The sequence below is a fragment of the Podarcis erhardii genome (genome assembly GCF_964252035.2).
Source record: "Podarcis erhardii genome assembly, chromosome: Z".
Lineage (NCBI taxonomy): Eukaryota > Metazoa > Chordata > Lepidosauria > Squamata > Lacertidae > Podarcis > Podarcis erhardii.
In genome coordinates, this window is record NC_138504.1 from 9,739,884 (window position 1) to 9,762,526 (window position 22,643).

The 22,643-nt window shown below is 46.5% G+C and overlaps 1 protein-coding gene across 3 annotated transcripts in view; it reads right to left on the reverse strand.

Annotated features, from left to right (window-relative positions):
• TBC1D8B (TBC1 domain family member 8B) overlaps positions 1-22,643 on the reverse strand; it is a 47,955-nt gene that overhangs the window by 3,675 nt on the left and 21,637 nt on the right. For all 3 annotated transcript variants that reach the window (XM_081847909.1, XM_081847910.1, XM_081847911.1), the window contains 11 exons: positions 21,508-21,722; positions 20,018-20,135; positions 16,376-16,661; positions 15,166-15,295; positions 13,223-13,321; positions 11,375-11,443; positions 8,684-8,924; positions 7,302-7,367; positions 6,521-6,604; positions 4,098-4,154; positions 2,495-2,592 (listed from right to left, as the gene is read on the reverse strand). In XM_081847909.1, the coding sequence (XP_081704035.1) occupies positions 2,495-2,592; positions 4,098-4,154; positions 6,521-6,604; positions 7,302-7,367; positions 8,684-8,924; positions 11,375-11,443; positions 13,223-13,321; positions 15,166-15,295; positions 16,376-16,661; positions 20,018-20,135; positions 21,508-21,722 (1,463 nt within the window). The remainder of the gene's footprint in view (positions 1-2,494; positions 2,593-4,097; positions 4,155-6,520; positions 6,605-7,301; positions 7,368-8,683; positions 8,925-11,374; positions 11,444-13,222; positions 13,322-15,165; positions 15,296-16,375; positions 16,662-20,017; positions 20,136-21,507; positions 21,723-22,643) is intronic.

Below are 22,643 nucleotides of genomic sequence, written 5' to 3' on the forward strand. Positions count from 1 at the left end.
GTGCGTGTTATGGAGCGAATGCCTATGGATGGCGGGGGGATCTGCTGCAGTCGTGAGCAGAGGATCCATGGTTCCCCTTCCTTCCCTCCTCCGTGGCTCGCTTTGAAACAGCAAAGCGGGAGAAGAGCCGCTGAGTGGGGAGGAGAGAGGGACAGAGAGCCTGCTTCTTTAAAGGAGCAAAGCGGGAGAGGAGAGGAGCCGCTTACACAAGTGTAAGTGGCTCCTGTCCGGTTGGTTCCTTTAAAGCAAGCAGGCTCTCTGTCCCTCTCTCCTCCCCACTCAGCTAGCTAAATAGCAGCAAAGTTTTTCAGCTCGCTACGCTGGGGATGAGTGGGGAGGAGGGAGAAAAGCAGAGCCTGTTTGCTTTAAAGGAGCAAAGCGGGAGAGGAGAGGAGCCTTCTCCCCTTGTACCCCTCTTCTTCATTATTAGCAGCATCCTTCTCCACCCACCCCACACATGCTCTTTGTCCCTTGAGTGCTTTTCCTTCCCTCCCCACTTAAAACGTGGTTACAAAGGATCCTCAGGATTTTTGCATTGGGCTACTCCAAACTCACTGTCAGATCACATGTCTGTGGCCACAGCATGAACCACAAAAATCATACATCCACTGTTTCATTTAGAATATTTTTTTCTTGTTTTCCTCCTCTAAAAACTACGTGCGTGTTATGGTCGGGTGCGTGTTATAGAGCGAAAAATACGGTATTTACAAAGAGTGCTTCTAAGTGGGACATGCTAGCACGATCTGATAGGCTGGCAGGTACCAGAAGTGTAGCCAGCTAAGTTTGGCTGCCTTAAGGACCACATGCAGCCCTCGAGCCGAGTGTTGGACCACCCTGGTCTAGATGTTTCAACCTGCTTTAAATTGATGCTTGTTTTATATTTTACAGTTACTTTTTTCTTTTACCAGCTACTGATGCTTTTACTTGATTCGGAAGATTATGCTAATGCAGTTTTAGTTAACTGTGCTTCTCTGTGGGCGTTTGAGTGTCTCTATGTTTGTACATATTGCACAAACACTTAAACCATTTTTCATGTTTTTATTTTGCAAACTGCCTTGCAAAGATTTTTTTGCCACGGCATAAAAAATACTTTTAAAATGGAGCTGTAAAATAAATAACTGAATGGCTTTCACGATGAGGACGTGTTTTCTCTCCTGATCTAGAAGGCACATCTAGGGCTAAAGTTGCAGGATGGTAGATTTCTGCAGAACATAAGGAGAGGCTTCCTGACAGTAGGGCAGTTTGACAATGAACTCATTACTTTAAAAGAGACAGTCATGCCTTGGTTGTTGAATGCCTTGCGACAAACCCGGAAGTGAGTGTTCCGGTTTGTGAACATTTTTTAGAAGCCGAACGCCCGACCATAGCTGTCAACTTTTCCCTTTTTTTAAGGGAAATCCTATTCGGAATAAGGGAATTTCCCTTTTTAAAAAGGGAAACATTGACATCTATGCACCCGACGCGGCTTCCGCTTGAGTGCAAGAAGCTCCTGCAGCCAATTGGAAGCCGTGCCTTGGTTTTCAAACATTTTCAGAAGTCGAAGGGACTTCCGGAACGGATTCCGTTTGAGAACCAAGGTACAACTGTACAATAAAATAGGGGGGATTAAAAGAAACAATACAAGTACAATTAAAAATTGATATGGATATTTAAGGTGGACATGCTGTGGACTGCATGAACAAAGCTCATAGACTACTGGTGGTCCATTTACCATTGTCTTGGAACACTTTGCCTAGGACTAGTTTGGGCAATAGTACAATATATGAAAATAAGGGTGTTTTTCCCTATCAGAAGGAACTACAGTGGTACCTTGGGTTACATACCCTTCAGGTTACACACACTTCAGATTACAGACTCTGCTAACCCAGAAATATTACCTCGGGTTAAGAACTTTGCTTCAGGATGAGAACAGATATTGTGCTCCGGCGGCACGGCGGCAGCATGAGGCCCCATTAGCTAAAGTGGTGCTTCAGGTTAAGAACAGTTTCAGGTTAAGTACGGACCTCCGGAATGAATTAAGTACTTAACCTGAGGTACCACTCAGGGAAATGGCCAAGCAGCACAATCCATGTTTATCCAGAAATATGCCCCAATGAATTCCACTTCCCAGGTGAGTAGAGAATTGCGCCCAATCATATTCCAAGGATTCATGCCCAAGCCCCACCTACACACGTATGTACAAGCACACACACAGATGGGCGTAGCCAAGGGGAGAGAAGTACAACTATACTGGGCTTTCCATGGCTGGGCACCTTCGAGCAGTGGCTGGCCACAGCCGTCTGCCAGGGATGCCTGAACTCTGAATTTCCTGTGTCAAGAAAGGAATTAGACTAGATGCCCCCACCCCCAAACCACTTCTATAATTCCTTCTTTATTTTAATGACCTGTTACCCTGTTAGCATGTGTCAGGCTCAGGCCTCATTGTTTGCTCCCACCAACGAACCAAACCCCAGATAACACCCCCCCTGCAAGTTCTCCCATAGGTGAGTTTTACCTGGTCCATGCGGGGCAAATCCTTAATGCTTTCTTCTTTTTTTAGCAATTCATCCTGCCACTGCTTCAAATAGGCCTGGATGTCAACCTTTCCTTTACCTAATTGGAAGGCAACAAGACACAAATGAATAGTGAAATCCTCACTCTATCCACAGCAGTCTCTATGGAGTAGTTGCCCTTGCCAGTTCACACTGGGGCTTTGCAGCAGAGATGAGGACTCCCAAAACCATCATCAGGGATGGTGGGAGCTGCAGTTCAAAGATATCTGGAGGACATCATGTTGGCATGAACATAGTTCTCTGGGTGCCGTCGTTTACATAGCCAAAACAGCACCACTCAGAGGTTATCCGACAGCTTCGGGGGAGACCCAAGGTTTACAGAAGTGCAAAAATAAAAATGTTTAGGTTTAAAATTTGGGGGGGGGGGGGGGAGAGACAAAAGTGTCCCAATGAAGACTGAGTATGGTCGGTGGCCATGAAATGCTGTTTTGCAACAGACAAAAAGCTGAATGGGGGAATGGAACACAATGGAACATGGGAACCTGCCTTATCAAAGTCAGATTTTTGGTCCACCGAGCCCAACACTGTCCACACCGACTGGTAGCTGGTCTCCAGGATTCAGGCAGGGGATGCTCCCAGCCCCACCTGGCGATAACAGGGATTGAACCTGGGACCCTCTGCATGCAGGTAAAATACCCTTCACCCCATGGAGTGCCTAGAATTCTCAGCATCTGGGTCCCCAGATGTTGCTGAACTACAACTCCCATCACCCCTAGCTAGCAAGGCCAGAGCTCAGGGATGATGGGAGTTGTAGTCCAACAACATCTGGGGACCCACAGGTTGAGAACCACTGCCTGATTGCTGCTACTGTACAGACTTTGGTCTTCCACACAGCAGTGGGGTTTCTGTCTCCCCCCCCCCCCCCGGGAGGAGCAGAACTTCCCCACCCTCGCTGCCTTTGCCACCTGAAGAACTTGACCTTTGGTGGACAGCATATGGACTGCCCCCATCCTACATGCTACCCTGAGATCTCCAGAGGACAGGCAGGACTCAAACAGAGGAAGAAGGCTAGGTAGATCAATAAAACAACCCAATTTCTCTCCTCTCCCACGCTTTCTATATTGTCAGCTGCAAGATCTGGAAGAGGAATTTGGTGGTTCAGGAGGGCATTCAAATTTCACGACAGCATGCTGGCTGGAGGGCAATGGAAGCTGAGTTTCCAAAAACTGGAGTGCAGCATGTTAGCTGCTCCCAAGATCAAGGGTCTGGAAATCAAGTCTTATGAAGAACGGTTGAGAGAAGATTCTAACTCAACAGGAGGAAGAACATTCTGTCAATAAGAGCTGACAAAACTCCCTTGGAAGTTGGCTGTGGACTCTCCTTCCTTGGAGGTTTAAAGCAGAGGTTGGATTTCTAATGTGTGCTCTAGGTGAGATTCCTGCATTGCAGGGGGTTGGACTTGAGGATCCTTGGGACCCTTCCAACTTTAATATATATATATTATCCTAACTTAAATATTACAGCACAGAGTAGAAAACAGCATCTTCCCTACATGATATGTATAGATTGACGCAAGTTCTCTGGATATTAATCAAGTTCACCAACCTTTTTCTGGGCTCCTGTTTAAAGCATCAGCACCTTCACGGTCCTCAGGAGAAGAAACTAGGATAGAAGAGGAGGATGAAAATGGACATAGGAAGCTGTCTCAAACCAGAGAGTTTATGGGTTGGTTTGGACAGAATGCTAAATCATATAAGAAAGAGCTGCAATGAACACTGGGCTCATAACTTTCCCACCCCTCCCTGCAACATGGCCACTTTTCTTCCATCTTTTAATTACAGTATTTTTTCATAAATATTTTATTTATTGTTATTCAATTTTTTCCTAACCTGATAATAAATCTGTTCTTAATTTTGACAATGGTTTGCTGAGACAGGCCAATATAAAACCATAGTTTAAGAAGCTGGCTTGTTTCAACAACCACTTGGTTAAGAGAGAGGTTTTCAATATTTTTGGGTCCACGGCCCCCTTGACCAACTACATTCTTTCTGTAGCACCCCTCTGGGGCTCAGGAACCCAGTGATGTCACCGCTTGCCTGCGGAGCTTGCAGCCTCTCACCCACCCTTGTGGAGGGTTCCCTCAGCCTCCTCTCCTCCTCCTCTCCCCTCTCCTTGGGAGTCCTCTGGGCAGTTGCTGCCGCCGCCCCTGGTCTCTGAGTTGACCCCTCTGCCCCAGACAGAGGTGCCTCCTCACACTGCCCCACAGGAGCCTGGGAAGCACCCCCTGGCCAGCCCGAGACATGATTCACCTGGGGAGCTTGTAGCCAAGGCTGCTGCAACAAACAGTTGTGCAAGCCTTTCAGAGGCAGAGATGCGAGAGGCCATCGGAGGAAGGGAGGGAAGCAAAGAGGAACAGAGGCCAGTGTTGCCCACGGAACCCCTGACCACCCCTCAAGGCACCCCAGGGTGCTAAAGCACACGTTGAAAACCACTGGCTTAAGATGAGCTACAGTTTAGAGTTCAGATGTTACACTTAACTTAAATTGAAGTGGAAGCTTCCAAGCTCCTTCTCAAGCCATGGTTTAGTGTTATGTGTGAATAAGTTCTATTCATCCACCTAGCTCAGCACTGCCTGTGTTGACAGGGTTCTTCAAAGCCTCAGCCAGAGATATTTCACAGCAGGTGCTACTTAAATCTTTTTTAACAAGAGATGCCAGTTTTTGTACCAGGGAGCCACTGCATGGAAAGCAGACCGTCTGGTCTGCCCAATGAACTTTGGCTGTAATGTCTGAATTTTTTACAACCTGAAATTTTTATAGAAAAGAGAAGCACTGGAAAACTACAGGGTTCCCCCCCCCCTCCGGCCAGCTGTGATGCATCAAATGCCTTTAAGTTCTGAAAGGCAGCTAAAGAAAAGGGGTCTCAGTTGCAGTCCACTCTATTTTTCTGGTGTCTGTTTCACAGCCTCAGCTGTCTACTGATTAGAAAGATATGAGATGCACACTTTAAAAATTCTCATTTCCTCCCTCAATGGGACAGGCAAATGGTTGCAAATAGTTTATTACCAAATACAATTTGCTGCATTTTTTAAAAAAGGTAAAGTTTATTAGTGGTTCTGAGCCACTTTTGCAAAAATTGAACACCCTTGCCACTTTAAATTACCCCTTTCTCCCAATTCTGCTTAAAAGAACAGAGGGAGCGAGGAGAGAGAGAACAGGATATAACAAGTCCTGATATAACAGAATAAACGGTATTGAAGCAGGATCGTATAAACCCACCCTGATACTGTCATGAACACAAATCATAATGAATGCATGATTTTAAAAAAGGACAACTGGAGGGTCCCGAAGTCTAAACACTATGTGAGCTTTGCACAAGTAAGGTAAAGGTAAAGGGACCCCTGACCATTAGGTCCACCCCACTCTGGGGTTGCTGCGCTCATCTCGCTTTACTGGCTGAGGGATCCGGCGTACAGCTTCCGGGTCATGTGGCCAGCATGACTAAGCCGCTTCTGGCGAACCAGAGCAGCGCACGGAAATGCCGTTTACCTTCCCGCTAGAGTGGTACCTATTTATCTACTTGCACTTTGACATGCTTTCAAACTGCTAGGTTGGCAGGAGCAGGGACCGAACAACGGGAGCTCACCCTGTCGTGGGGATTCAAACCGCCGACCTTCTGATCGGCAAGCCCTAGGCTCTGTGGTTTAACCCACAGCGCTGCCCGCGTCCCGCACAAGTAGATCATGACAAATGCTCATGAGGCAGTCTGGTGCAGCTCTAACAGTCTCACTTCAGTCAATTCTGGTTTCAGTATCTTTAAATGGCAGGGTGCAGTGTGGAGGGCAGCTTCTATATGAAACTACAGACCTGAAAATCCTGCTTCTTTTGCCTCTCAGAAGTTGGAACCTAAAATTCATTTCTTGGCACTTCATGTTGGAGTTCTGCTGCCGGTCCCCTTCCCAGCGGAATGGGTGGGGGGGAGGATTAATCTCCGCCTGGTTCTATAAACAGAGCATGCTTGAGGCTTACCATTTAATTGGCTAAAGTGGATCAACTCTTCTTTAGATAGCTGAGTCCCTTTGGAAGGGCTTAGGGATTCCACTTCAGTGAAAGCTGCAAAAAAGGAAACAGAATTTTGAGGATAGCAGAGAACCACTGTCGCTAGAACTTTGCATTTGCAAAGGACGTTCCACACACAAAAAACTTTTGTTTAGTTTATCATTGCAGCCCATTATTCCCATTATACAGATGGAGAACTGAGTCTGAAAAAGATCATTCCTGCCTCAGGCCACCCTGCCATACAGTAAGCAGCAAAATTGTTATCCTGTTCTTCCTTGAAAGAGCTCGGGGATATATCTCCCCCCTCTGCCACTCTCATTTTCACAACAGCCCTGAGAGGTAATTTCTTAATGAAAGCAACCTACTTTTCTACACAAAATAGTCAAAGCAGCTAATAAGGCATAAAACAATAAAATAACTGACATATTAAAACAACATGATAGCCAGCGGTGATAGGCTAGGAGATGGGGTGGGGTGGAGGGGACGGGACCAAATTTCAAATCCAGATTCAGCCATGAAGTTCACAAGCTGATCTTGGGCCTGTTAGTGTCTCTCAGCCTACCTTGCAAGGTTGCTAAGCAGATAAAATGAGAGAGAAGGGGAACTACGCATGCCACTCTGAGCTCCTTGGAGGAAAGCAATGAAGCTAATAAAATTGCATTTAATAAACACAGAAAATGCAAGCGAGATCTTTCACAATCCCAGGCAGGCAATGGAACAACTAATACATGATCTCCCAAAAGTGACTCACCCGGAGGTATGTGCAATTTGAAAAGCAGCTTCAGCTTTTGGGTAAAGCTCCCATGATACATGACATCTAACAAACAGAGAAGGATGGTGGGGGCGGGGAGAGAGAAAGGTTATTCATATTCAGAAGTCTCAGGTGTACAGGGGAGCGTCATCCCCAACTCTTGATGCCTGGGTGTAATGAAACTGATGGTAAGCATCTGCTTTGCATGTAGAAGGTTCAATCCCCGCATCTCCAGGTAGCCCTCGGAACTGGCCACTGCCTAAGACCCCGAAGAGCTGCTGCCAGACAGTGTGGACAGTACTGAGGTACATGGGCCAATGAGTCTGGCTCAGGATAAGGCAGTTTCCCAGGTTCTTAAGTGGACAATAATGGGCATTATGGACAAATAGTATAACCTGCTAAGATTATTAGCATCTATAGAAACAGCTCTCTAAAAACGAACAGTGGGTCACAATATTTGGTTCCAAATCAAATAAAAATAAATTCAAATCATTTTACAAAAAATTATATACAAAGGAAAACTTGAACCTGGGGGGTGGTTTTCAAGCTGACAATACTTAGAAACTAAAAGGTCAGAGAAAATTAAAGTAAAGGTAAAGGGACCCCTGACCATTAGGTCCAGTTGTGACCGACTCTGGGGTTGCGGCGCTCATCTCGCTTTATTGGCCGAGGAAGCCAGCGTACAGCTTCTGGGTCATGTGGCCTGCATGACTAAGCAGCTTCTGACGAACCAGAGCAGCTCACGGAAACGCCGTTTACCTTCCCGCCAGGGCGGTACCTATTTATCTACTTGCACTTTGACGTGCTTTCGAACTGCTAGGTTGGCAGGAGCAGGGACCGAGCAATGGAACTCACCCCGTCATGGGGATTCAAACCGCCGACCTTCCAATTGGCAAGCCCAAGGCTCTGTGGTTTAACCCACACAGATGAACAAAAACTGTCCTTAGTAGCACCAATAAAGCTGAAAGATATAACTAAAGCAATAAAGAAATTTAAGCCACGTAAAGTGCCAGGCATGGATGGTATACCTAGATATTTCTATAAAAAATTATCTGAGATGTTATTGTCCCATATGCAAAGGGACAGCATATTGGCTGGCAATATAGTGCCTAAGTCATGGAAAGAGTCTACAACTGTTATGATATTAAAACCAGGTAAAAATCCAGAATCATACAGGCCTATCTCATTAAAATGCAAAAAAAATAAATCACTGGCATTTTAGTGGATAGAACGGCAAAAATACTACCAAACATAACCTGTTGAGGCTGCTTCCACTGCCATTCTTGCCACCCCAAATGGACAGCGAGTCCATTGGCAAATATAACCAACCCAGCCCAAGACTGAGGAGCACATGACCCTATGGCATGCATTCAGCAGTGTACCCAGAGCAGAGGCAAATTCTTTGAAGTTTATAAGCCCATCTAGGTTCTCATCCAGCAACCGGAATGTCCACAGAGCAAGAGAGTCCCTGTTTGCACAATGCGCCCAAGGGCTCAGGAGATGGTAGAGGAAACGGAACTGCTGGCAGTCGATGCGATACTGGTCCAGGTAGGGGAGGCTGGGATCATGGTGCTTCAGGGCTGGGCTGTCCATGCTCCAGTAGCAGGAGAGAAAATGCTCCTTCTGCAAAATATGCACAAAAGCCCATGTGTTAAATAAGAGCAATACCTGCGGGGGAGAAAGAACAAGGATAAGAACACATTGCTTCCGTGTTGTTGCTCAGAGGTAACAGCGACAGGTAATTTCCCATACCTACAACTTTTTGTTGATGTCTTTGCTGCATACAAAAACATGTAGCCATCCCCCCACCCCAAAGCAGAGAGATGGAAAGAAGACACAGTCCCTACCAGAGAAGAATGGCAGATTGTACTGATTCTCGGTAGTGGCACCCGCCCTGTGGAACGCCCTCCCACCAGATGTCAAAGAGAAAAACAACTACCAGATTTTTAGAAGACATTTGAAGGCAGCCCTCTTTAGGGAAGCTTTTAATGTTTAATAGACTATTGTATTTTAATATTCTGTTGGAAGCCGCCCAGAGTAGCTGGGGAAACCCAGCCAGATGGGTGGGGTATAAATAAATTACAATTATTATTATTATTATTATTATTATTATTATTATTATTATTATTATTCAGAAATGGCAAAAAACGACCGGAAGAATTAGGAATCAGGAAGACCAAAATTTTAATAAGGAATGGGGGGAATATGTAATTTATATTGAAAATCGTTGTAAGCAATTAAAATTATGAGTAGGACTTGAACGTTGGACTGGAGATTTAATAGAACTGGATCAACTGAGAAGATGCAGGAGGGGAAAAAAGTTAACATAAGGACCCACAAAAGGGAGGAAGGAAGTTCATGGGAATTTATGGAATTCATTTTTATTTATTTTTTTGGTTGCTTGATGATTGTTTGTAAATTTGAAACTTAAATATTATGTTTTTTAAAGCAGAGAGAAAGAAAGAAAAGGAACACAGGAATTACTTTTTAAATTTATTTTTACAACTGAAAACCAGCATACAAAATTACAGTCATACTTCACTGAATATCTGGTGGTATTTATTAACCATAATGAAGAATGAGAAGCTTGGGGGATATGGGGGTATCCTGCCTTGTTAATATAGTCAAAGGAGAAAAACAAATATGCCCTGAAATTGTCAGACTGAGTCTCTCTCCAGCATCCGTCTGTGTTCAGGTCAAGCGCCCCGGCAAACTGATGTTCCAGACATTTGTGAACCATGTTTAACATAGGAAAGCATCAGAGATAACACTGAAAATGTCTGATGGTCAGTAGAAACGCTAGCTGTGCATTCAATTAGTAGCGTTCTGCCTGAAATCACAGGTCGTAGTTTGTGAGGAGTGCGTTTTTAAATGATATTGCACACACACACACACACACATACAAAATATCATTTTAAAGATGCACTCCCCACAAACTCTGACCTGTGATTTCCGGTGGCATGCTACCAGCTGAATGCCTAGTGCCTAAACTGTGTGTGGGGGAAGAAAGAGAGTACATCGCCTAGAAATTATAAAAATATGAAGTGACTTGATAAATGCTTTAAAATAAGTAGCACTGCTTATTGCTCAGGGACTGCAGAAGCAAAAAGGGGAGGAAGAACAAAAAGTTGCTGGTTGCTATTCAAGCAAACTGGAAATAAACGTGAATTTACAGCTCCTCACTTTGTTCCAGCCTTGAAGCACTAATTCCACTTCTCTGCTTCTTCTTGTGTCCCTTGTCTTTTCAGTTTCCAAGCCCTTGGCAGGCCTGTATCATCTACTCGCAGTGTCTTTACACAGTGGTACCTTGGTTCTCGAATTTAATCCGTCCCGGGAGTCTGTTCGACAGTTCGAAAACCAAGGCACAGCTTCTGATTGGCTGCAGGAACTTCCTGCACTCGACTGGAAGCCGTGAAAGACGTCCGGCTTCTGAAAAATGTTCGCAAACCGGAACACTCACTTCCAGGTTTGCAGCGTTTGGGAGCCGATTTGTTTGGGAGCCAATCCGTTCAACTACCAAGGTACCACTGTATTGATATCAGTCCCTTTGGAAAACTATGGTTTGCGGTTTGTATCCAACGGAGCACTATGTCACCAACCGGTCGATACAAGGATTTACACTTGCACAACTGGACTTCTGTTGCCTCTCCTCCCTTCTGCACACACCCCAAACTTGTTCTAGGGTTTCCCAAACTGCCCAGAGTTTGGGGGAGAACATGGAGTGCATGAGGGACGAGAAAAGTGTTTGTGGGGGGCGGGGGGAGTCCCTCTGTACAAGCATAAATCCTTTCACTGACAGATTGGTTACTTAGCACTGTATTGGATATAAACTAATAAGTGCTTCGGGGGAAATACAGTACAAATAAATAAATGATTTATTATTATTATTATTATTATTATTATTATTATTATTATTATTATTAGTTTAAAAAGAAGATCAAGAAGAGCTAGCCAGTTTCTAGGAGTTAATCAGTTCTCCTCTGTTCTGTCAGAGGTGTGTCACAGTGGGATACTCAAGGGGGAAACAAAGAAATTTTGGGAAACAAGCGCATTAGGCGAAAACAGCTTCTCACCTTGAATAATTCATACAGCTCTTCCAGGTTGCTAGGACTTATTTTCACATCCTGGGAGATAACACGCAGCTACAGAGGACAGAATGAGAGCAACCAAGTTAGGAGGATGTAAATCTCATTTCCCCCTCAGTTCTTTGAGCTTTGACATTAGCTGATTTTCGGCTCGTAAAAGAAGAGGCTGATTTCATCAGGCACAGAAGCAAAAAGCTGAGAACCTCTTGTGCACTTGGGTCGAAACACTTTTAACTTAACTCTTCCATGTCCCCTTCAACCGCTGAATGCAACCGCCTCAAATTTCTGAGCAAAGCCATTTTAGGGTGAAGACAAGGTGCATCTGTGTTCATTAGGAACCCCAATTTCCCATGCCTCTCTGTCTGGCGCTGTATATCACTACACCTGTCTTCAGGTGATGTCCCTTGCAGACCCTGCTTCACACTCTCTGTAGAAAAGGAAAATTCTCCTTTGTGGCCTGTAGCCCTTGGGAATGTGCCCCTCAACATGAAAAAGGTTCCCTACTCCCTTAAGAACAGAAACAAACCAATAACCTTCCACCACACACAGTTTAAAAGGCAATAGCTTAAGCAGCCAGAGGCCTGGGAGAAGAGGAACGTTTTTGCCAGGTGCCTAAAGGTGTATAATGAAGGCGCCAAGTGAACCTCCCTGGGGAGAGCATTCCACAAACGGGGAGCCACTGCAGAGAAGCCCCCGTTCTTGTGTTGCCACCTTGTGGACCTCATGTGGAAGAGGCACACAAAGAAGGGCCTCAGATCTCAGAGTCTCAGGGTCTGGTTCGGTTCATATGGAGAGAGGCGGTCCTTGAGGTATTGCAGTTCTGAGTCATTTAAAGCAGTGTCAAGCCACTTTAAATAGTACCCCCAAAAGAATAGGCTCCCCCAAAGAATCCTAGGGTGTTAAAGGTGCTGAGAGTTGTTAGGAGACCCCTGTTCCTCTCACAGAGCTACAATTCCCAGAGTGGTTTCACAGTCAACCCCTCTTCCTAGGGAACCGTGGCTCTGTGAGGGAAACAGGGAGGTGTCCTAACAATTCTCTGCACCTTAACAAGCTACAGTTCCCAGCCTTCTTTGGAAGAGGCCATGACTGTTTAAACTGGTACGATACTGCTTTAAATGTATAGTGTGGATGAGATTTAAGTCTAAGAATGTGCAGCTGAAATAACCACATAGTTGCCTTCTGCTTCCCTTCTTGGATTTCCGACTGTAAGCCCCTTGAGGCAGAGATCTACCCACTTGTACAGTGGTGCCTCGCAAGACGAAATTAATCCGTTCCGCGAGTGCGGTTTTTTCATCTTGTGAAGCACGGCTATTAGCGGCTTAGCGGCTATTAGCGGCTTAGCGGCTATTAACGGCTTAGCGGCTTTAAGAAAAAGGAAACAAACTCGCAAGAACTCGCAAGACGAAATTAATCCGTTCCGCGAGTGCGGTTTTTTCATCTTGTGAAGCACGGCTATTAGCGGCTTAGCGGCTATTAGCGGCTTAGCGGCTATTAACGGCTTAGCGGCTTTAAGAAAAAGGAAACAAACTCGCAAGAACTCGCAAGACGTTTCGTCTTGCGAAGCAAGCCCATAGGGAAATTCGTCTTGCGGAACGACTCAAAAACCAGAAAATTCTTTCGTCTTGCGCGTTTTTCGTCTTGCGAGGCATTCGTCTTGCGAGGTACCACTGTACTCTTAAAATAAAAAAAGCAAATTATTATAGCAATAATGCACAGCCAGCAAATAAGATGACGACAACTACGATGAACACATTGTGAAGTTACCATACAATGAACAGGGTGGATAAGGTTCTTGTTCCACACAGCTCAAGGTATCTGAGCATGTAGTTCACTCACCACATTTTGCTTCGTAGTGACCTCCAGGGTCTGAATGACATACAACCTGTTACGGCGCCGCATGCTTTCTACTTCCTCAAACCGGATGTCACCATATTTCTAGGAGAAGAGCAGGAATCCATCAGGCCGCTTCCAGGGGCAGAGCTAACTGGATTGGGATGCTGTAAGATTCTGGCTGCCTGGACAGCAGGTTGCAAGACCCGCAATAGGACTGGTAAGCCTCTCCTACCAGGGAAGCATTGGAAGTGCAGTAGCAGGGATCATTCCATTTGGAATTAAGGGTTAATTCTGTTATCTGTAAGAAGGCTAACCAAGGGGGGGGTGCAGGTGATGTTTAGCAACCAGACAAAGTGCCTTGATGTTTATTGAGGTAGGTATGCTGAATGGCTGTGCAGTTCTGCAGGAGCTTTTCCTCTGTATGTTTGGTTAAATGTCTCCCAGCTTTGTACACTGCCTAATGTCAGAAAGACAAAGCCACTCTGTTCCTTTCCCCTCAAATGATGTACAGGTTTTGTTCAGTTTTCCTCAGTAAAATGCTCTCAGAATTTCTTTTCTCTCTGGATTATGTCTGCGTTATTTACGCAACTGTACTATCAGGAAGCAGTTTCTAAGATGGGAGGGAACCCCCAGCTCTCATAAAGCCTGGTTTACTTTTGGGGCTAGAGTGTCCAACTAGGACTTGAGAGGTAAAGGTAAAGGTAAAGGGACCCCTGACCATTAGGCCCAGTTGTGACCAACTCTGGGGTTGCAGCGCTCATCTCACTTTATTGGCCGAGGGAGCCGGCGTACAGCTTCCGGGTCATGTGGCCAGCATGACTAAGCTGCTTTTGGCGCACCAGAGCAGCCCACGGAAACACCGTTTACCTTCCCGCCGGAGTGGTATCTACTTGCACTTTGACGTGCTTTTGAACTGCTAGGTTGGCAGGAGCTGGGACTGAGCAACGGGAGCTCACCCCGTCACGGGGATTCGAACTGCCAACATTCTGATCGGCAAGTTCTAGGCTCTGTGGTTTAACCTACAGCGCCACCCGCATCCCTAGGACTTGAGAGACCAGGGTTCAAATCCCTACTCAGCTATGAAACTCATTGGATCAGTCACCACCTCTCAGCCTATCCTACCTCACAGGGTTGTTTTTTAATTGATTTATCATAAAACATATGTACAAACTGACACATAGCCATACAAACAATAACAGAGCCATATACATAGCATATTCAGCATAAAAAGCAAATTATTGAGATGCAGTTAAATATATTGCCAAGTTTAAAAGATGTGTCTATATAGCCCAACCACAACGAGGAGTCACGGGATGAGTACTTATTTGACTCTCCCTATTTATATAATCCAAAAATGGAGACCCTTTTGGCTTCACCCCAGACTACCCATCTACATCTGAACCAGCGGTTCTCAACCTGTGGGTCCCCAGATGTTGTTGGACTACAACTTCCATCATCCATGAGCTCTGGCCTTGCTAGCTAGGGGTGATGGGAGTTGTAGTCCAACAACATCTGGGGACCCACAGGTTGAGAAAGGCTGATCTGAACAGATGTTCCATACATTGCTCCATCACAGGTTTCTTGTGGGGATTAAATAAGGGGCTGGACCATGCGTTCCACCCTGAACTTCTTGGGGGAAAAGTTGGGATATAAATGCAGTAAAATAAAATAAGTCCTGAGGTTCTGCCCCAGGAGGTAGAAGGGTCTTTCACTGGAGGTATTTAAGCAGAATCTGGAAGGCTATCCCATTAGGAATGCATCCTAGAGCCTGCGCTGAGCAGTGGAGCTAGATTACTTCTAAGGCCCCTTTCATTCTATTATTAGATACCTTGAAGGAAAAAAACAATTTTACCCACAAGAGGTGGCTTGTTGAACAGACAGGGGCAATGCAGGAAAGAGGGGAAAAACCAGCACCCACCCCTCTGAAGCCAATTGGCTTTACGAACCTCATTTGACTCTAGAATCAAGTCCGTGATGTCCACTTTGGGGTGAGAGCTCTTGGCTTCATTCGCACCCGAGGCCTGCTGCACTGCTGGAGGCAGAGGACTGTCCTTGTTGGTAACACTGTCAAAAAACCTTCATTTGAAATAAAAGGGAGTGGGGGACACATGTACAAAACATAGTGAATTAAAAGTGAGTAGAAATGAGTATTTTTTTTAAAAAAAAAAGACCACAAAGAAAAACCTTGTTGTGCATGAAAAATAATAATTACTATAAATGTGCCAACCTGCTATTTTATTTATTAGTGTTGAGTAGTGCAGCTGTGGCTATTTTATGTTTTTTGTTGAGGAGGGGTCATCAGCACAGCGCCTGGGGGTGGGCAAGCCAATACTGCCTATAGCACCCGTGAAATTCTTCAGTAAGCACCTCCTCAAAAATGGATAGGGCCTGAAATACCGTTTGCTCTTCCTTCCCACAGTTCCTGTTTGCGCACTTTTCACTGGATGCCAGGAGGGAAAACTCACCCACACTTTTGTTCAGAACAGAGGAGTAAAGAGTTTCTGCCCATGAGCGAGTGATTTTGTGTCTTCATTCTGCATTTTTATGTTGTGAACCACCCTGTGATCTTTGGATGAAGGGTGGTACACAAATTTTAACAAGCAGTTGGCTCCTTACCTCTCTCGCCCTGACCTAGCCAGTGCGAACCACGTGACGGTCAACTCCAGACTGGATTACTGTAACTCACTCTACGTGGGGCTGCCCTTGAGACTGACCCAGAAACTCCAGCGGGTGCAGAATGCTGTGGCGAGACTCCTTACAGTAGAAGACCCTCTGAACTGGACCTCAGTGTCCAGGCTGAATTTATTTACGATTACATTCATAGTCCACCTTCCTTCCAAAGAGTTCAGGGTTGCATAGAGGTTCCCTGCTCACCATTTTATCTTTGTGAGGTTACGTTAGGCTGAGAGATGGTGACTGGCCCAAGGGCATCTAGTGAGCTTTTGTGGCTGAGTGAGGATTCAAAACCTTGACTTCCAGGTCCTAGTCCAACATTCTTACCCCCAAAACAACAATTGCTATTATTATTAGTAGTAGTAGTAGTAGTAGCAGCAGCAACAACAAGTTGAACCAAACAGCACTTATTTCTGAGTCAATATGAACAGAACTGCACTGTGAGGTCAAGCATCTTAGTTTTTTTTAAAAAGGCTCTATTACCTGTTGAGGACAGTCACAGCTTCTGCATCATCCTTACAAGTCACCAGCCTGTCCATGTTGTAATCTAGCACAGCCAGGCCCAGCTGCAGAACAGCCTTGATCCCGTCGTAGAAGAAGCAGTCAACCACATTGACCGCGCTCTCGATGGGCAGCACGCTGATGAACAGAGTGAGGAACCAGGACAGGGAGACGGAGGAGAAGAACGTCATGTCTGTCATGTGCTCCGTCAGCTGCGGCAAATAGTTCCGGATCAGCTCCTCAAACACCGCTTGGTCTACCAAGGCACCTGCAAGACATGATAAAAAGGTAAAGGGACCTCTGACCATTAGGTCCAGTCGTGGCTGACTCTGGGGTTGCAGCACTCATCTCGGTTTATTGGCCAAGGGAGCCGGCATACAGCTTCCGGGTCATGTGGCCAGCATGACTAAGTCGCTTCTGGCGAACCAGAGCAGCGCACGGAAATGCCGTTTACCTTCCCGTCGGAGCGGTACCTATTTATCTACTTGCACTTTGATGAGCTTTCGAACTGCTAGGTTGGCAGGAGCAGGGACCGAACAACAGGAGCTCACCCCATTGCAGGGATTTGAACCGCCGACCTACTGATCGGCAAGCCCTAGGCCCTGTGGTTTAACCCACAGTGCCACCGCGTCCCTGCAAGATATGATAGCCACCTTCAAATATCTGAGGGGCTTCCACACAGAAGAGGGAACATGCTTGAGTTCTCCTGCTCTGGAAGAGAACCAATGGACAGAGGCGGATTTAGGGCAGCGTAACCGGTTAACCCGCTGTATGGGCAATCTATCCAGAAGATAAATTGTATTTCGAGGAGTTAGTAATCTGACATGGTTACCTTTCCTGCCTCTGTTCCTTCCCTCTCCCTGTCTCTTGTTAATTTGTTTGATAGCATGAAGAACAGCCTTTAATATCCTAATCAGCTGGGAGGAAGTGATAGTGCTAGGACTTATTTGATGCTGGACATTGTTTTGAGAAAGTGAGGCATTGGGAGGGGGTGGCTAATGAATGATCTGCATGTAGCCAGTCAGGCAAGCCACACAGGCTAGGTAAAGGTAAAGGTACCCCTGAACATTAGGTAGGTCCAGTCGCGGACGACTCTGGGGTTGTGTGCTCATCTCGCTCTATAGCCTGAGGGAGCCGGTGTACAGCTTCCGGGTCATGTGGCCAGCATGACTAAGCCGCTTCTGGCAAACCAGAGCAGCGCACAGAAACGCCGTTTACCTTCCCGCCAGAGCGGTACCTGGAATCAAAGAGCTGGAAGGAACCCTGAGGATCATCTAGTCCAACCCCCTGCAATGCAGGAATATGCAGCTGTCCCATATGGGGATTGAACCTGCAACCTTGGCATTATCAGCACCACGCTCTAACCAACTGAGCTATCCAGGCATACCTATTTATCTACTTGCACTTTGACATGCTTTTGAACTGCTAGGTTGGCAGGAACGGGGACCAAGCAACCCCGTCCCGGGGGTTCGAACCACCGACCTTCTGATCGGCAAGCCCTAGGCTCTGTGGTTTAGCTAGCTAGCTATAAATCAGATGGTTGTGGGCAGAGTTTTGGAGAAGCTCGTGCAGGGACTGATGGCCACGGGGTTGTGCAAACTGAGGCTACCTGGGGGAGTCACTTTGCCGCTTCTTGAGGGCTTCCAAGTGGCAGATTGAAGTGCTTGCCTGGTACGTATACCGTATTTTTTGCTCCATAGGGCGCACCTAGTTTTTATGGGGGGAAATAATGGGGGGGGGATATTCCCCCCCCCCCAGTTCCAAAGAGCAAAGAAGCCAAGACAGCGAGCGGGATCCATCCCGCTGGCTGTCTTGGCTTCCTCTTTAGCCGCGCGCAACCTCTCCAGCCGGGAGAGGCTGTGCGCGGCTTTGGCAGAAGCCAGGACAGTGAGCGGGATGGATCCCGCTCGCTGTCTTGGCTTCGTTTTTAGCTGCGGGGCTGGGGCGGGGGAAGCCCGAGCTTCCCCCGACCCAGCCCCCAGAACAGGTCCAGGAGTGGCGGCAAGATTGCGTGCAGCCTTGCCGCCGCTCCCAGTGCTTGCAGGGCTGCTAAGGCTTGCGGATAGCTGCCTGAAGCCTGGAGAGCGAGAGGGATCGGTGCACACCGACCCCTCTCGCTCTCCAGGCTTCAGTGAAAGCAACGTGAAGCCTCCGGAATGCCGGAGGGAGCGCTCCCTCTGCGCTTCGGAGGCTTCCCCTTGCTTTTGCTGAAGCCAAGGAGCCTGCATTCGCTCCATAGGACGCACACACATTTCCCCTTCATTTTTGGAGGGGAAAAAGTGTGTCCTATAGAGCTAAAAATACGGTATATTGCTTGCTGTTTAGAATAAAATCTTTAATCTTCTCACGCACTTGTGTTTTGTATGACTTCTGAATCTCATTTTAAAAGAAGCACCTTGCACTGGGTAAGACACCTGCACAGGGCACTGAGACAAGAGGGGGCCTTCCTGCCTCCATCCCAAAGCCTAGTAAGTGCTTAGTTCAGAAAAGAGGTCCTAAAGTTTTCCTGCCTCTTTGCCTCACTTAGATGGCTTTGGGAATGTGGTGCGAGGGCTGGGTGGGTGGGGCATCAAATTTTGGCCTTGCGCAGGGCACCATATTACGAAATTCCTCCTCTGCAATGGATTCAAATTAGAAGGAAGGAGATTCTGACTAAGCATCAGGAAGAACTTTCTGACAGTAAAAGCTTCTTGGCAGCAAGTTCCTCAGAAGGTGGTGGACTCTCCTTCCTTGGAGGTTTGTAAGCAGAGGTTGGGTGGCCATCTGTCATGGATGTTTTAGTTGGGATTCCTGCATTGCAGGGGGTTGGACTAGATGACTCTCGGGGTCCCGTCCAATTCCATGATTCTAAGAGAAGGGGAATGACTGGGTTGTGTTTGGGAAAGTGTACTTAAGGTAACTGAAAGATCAACTTAAAATTTTTTTGGAAACGCCCTACAATAAAATGATAGCCCTGCAAGAGAAGAAAGCAGAATCGACAGCAGGGCCTGCTTCAGCTGATCTTTTCCCCTCACGCACATGGCCAACCTGCACAATCTTCCCTGTAAGAAGGAAGAAGCATGGGAGGCAGGCAGGTAAACTCAGCAACAGAACCAGCTCTGGTTTGAATGTACTCTTCCCCATCAAAATACAGGACCAACCATACATTTTATTTATTTGTGAACTGCCTGGGGTGCCTTTGAATTAAGGCATCACTATAAATGGAAGAAAAGAAGGGAGGGAGAAAGGAAGAAAGGGAGGGTAGGAAGGACTGGAACTGTCCAAATGCTCAGAGAGTCACTGCTACTCTATGAAAGCAGTACTTATCTGGATGGGGCCAGTGGCCTCAGCTCAATATAGGGCAGATTCCTATAACCCAAACATGAAGTTCTGGCTCCAGATGTTGAGAGGCCCCTTGGACAAGGAGCACTCCATGGGTCCCCTTCCCTATGCAGGCACCTCTGCTATCTCTGCGACCTGTTCCATATGAACTGCCTGCAGCACTGCCCGTTCCAAGAGGAAGGCTCTATTGCCATTGGGACTTATGCATTGGGAATCAAATGCTGGCATCTACTCTTACTGCACAGCAGGTTCTCCTGCCTATTCCTTTCATGTGCGAAAGCGATCATTAAAGTGAAGCAGTACCAATGATTCGGCGGTTGAAATAATCGGGCAGCATCCTTTCGCACACAGCAACCAGGAGCCAGAAAGCTTCTTCCTCCTTGGCGTAAAGGAGCAGCACTGATGTCAGAATGTTCATTGCCTATCGAGCACAGTAAGCAGTGTTAGGAGGGAGAGAGATGTACATCATTTCGTAAAAAGGACATCGAGGACTCGTTCTGCTCCTTGCAAAGCCTGCTTAGCTCTGAGTGTGGCACTTCCCGAATGCACAACAACCACCTGATTCTTGAGCGTTTGGGAAGCACTGTAAAGGTAGGTAAAGGTAAAGGGACCTCTGGACGGTTAAGTCCAGTCAAAGGCGACTCTGGGTTTGTGGCTGAGGGAGCCGGTGTTTGTCCACAGACAGCTTTCCAGGTCATCTGGCCAGCATGACTAAGCCGCTTCTGGCCCAACAGGACACTGTGACAAGTGCCAGAGTGCATGGAAACGCCGTTTATCTTCCCACCGCAGCGGTACCTATTTATCTACTTGTGTTGGTATGCTTTTGAACTGCTAGGTAGGCAGGAGCTGGAACAGAGCAACGGGAGCTCATCCCGTCGCAGGGATTCAAACTGCTGACCTTACGATCTGCAAGCCCAAGAGGCTCAGTGGTTTAGACCACAGCGCCAACTGCCTCCCACTGTGTGCAGGGCTGAGCAGGCGATGTCAGGTGATTGACAGGTGGGTATGTCAAAAATCATTCTCCTTACGTGGCCAAAAGCAGCAAGAACCTAAGCACAATCCCTAACAGGATTAAGGGAACTCTAAGGTTTGCAAAAAATAAAAATAAAAAAGTGCTTTGTACCCCAAACAGCTTGGTGGGGACTGAGCATGCTTTTTGGGAGCAGAATGCTAAGTAACTGGTTAAGGGAGGAGAACAGAAAACGAGGGGGAAGGAGGATGAAATGGAAAGGGGCATAGCATCCCTGGACAGGTGCAACCAGTGTGGAACTGGTACCATTACAAGCGCCACAAATTACTCCTTCTGTACTTGCAAGAGATTGACCATTCCTTTGTGCAGTGGTGCCCACACTCTAGAACTCCCTGCAGATTGATATCAAGCAGGTGCATTCTCTGTAGTCTTTTCTGCACCTACTTGAAACATTTTTGTTTAGGCAAGTCTACCCAGACATATAGAAGTTACATGTGTTTTATTTTTTAAGCTGATTTTAATAATCTTTAGAATGCTTCAAATACACCTTTCTACTGTTTCTCCCTTCCCCACCCCGGAATTTTAATGTTCTGTTTTATATTTTTGCAAGCCCCTTAGAAGGTTTTTAAAAAACCCCACAATCAAATAGTATATACTTTTTTGTTAAACAAAACCAAACCTCTGCTGCCAGCCTTTTTTCTCCAGGTCCCACTTGTACATTTACTATGAACAAACAAAACAATTTAAAAAGAAGAAGAAGAAAAAGAAAAGTTAGCAGTTTGCAGACTATACAAGGATGGCCGGGGCCACAGGCAAGTCTCACCTGGCAATATCCAATCTTGGGGTTCCTGTAGGCGTACGCCGTGAGAACCCTCCTCAGGGCAGAAATGCCTGTGTCACTCTGGAAAGCTGGATGCTCGGGCAAGGAGCGGCGCAGATCACGTTCGATTTCATCCGTTGCCAAAGTGCAGGTGCCGAAGGACCTCTCCACCATGTCGGTGTAATAGCCAGGGTTGGTAGCCATGTCATTTACAGCGCCTGCCAAGGTGTTTAGGTCACACTGTTACAGAACAACCAGGAAGAAGACATTTGTATTTCCCCTGCAACAAGCTGCAAGTGTGCTTATTCCAGCCACCATGTCGGACTAAGGGCTCAAGGCTGATTTGCACCCACAGATTTGCTCCCCACCTTTGATGCAGCCTTTGCCTACCTGGTGCCTTCCAGGCGTTCCAAACTATAACTCCCATCAGCTCCAGCCAGCACGGGCCAGCACTAAGTTGGCAAAAGCTCACCAGCAGGGATCATTTTAAGCAGCCTTCTAGGAATAAACTACCTAGGCCAGTGCTACTCAAACTGGGATCCTGACATGCAGTGCTCCTGCGTGGGTCACACAATTTTTCTTTCCCCTCTTTAACTGGGCTAGCACCAAACTATTAACTGCTCTGCAGCCCCTCGAGACACAGGCAGCACCAGGGGGCTGGTGTACTTGGGGGGGGAGCATCCCTCCAAAACAAGGGGCTCATCCTCTATTCGCACCCCCCCCCCAATTCCTGGATTCCTATTATCAGCATATGCTGATATTTTTATTTCTCGCTCACCTAAAAATATACTTCGCCCGTTCTGTGCCCCCACCTCGATCCCCTCCACTGCCTTTAGAAGACAGCATCGTTCTCTCCCATGCAAAGCTTAAATTCTGTCTAAATACGTATTGCCTATATATATATATACACACACATACACCTTAATGTTTAGTATGTTACATGGTTTTTATTGGACAGTTTTACAGACAATTGTTGCAAACAGCAACTGGACAATTTTTATTTTTTTTTTTATTTATTTTGACTGTCAGACCAAAACAGCTACCTACCTGAATCTCACTGCATTGTGGGTTTTTTTTTTTAATGAATACTGTATGTAGATAAATAAACATAACTGAAAACCTTCCGAAAAGCAAGAAAA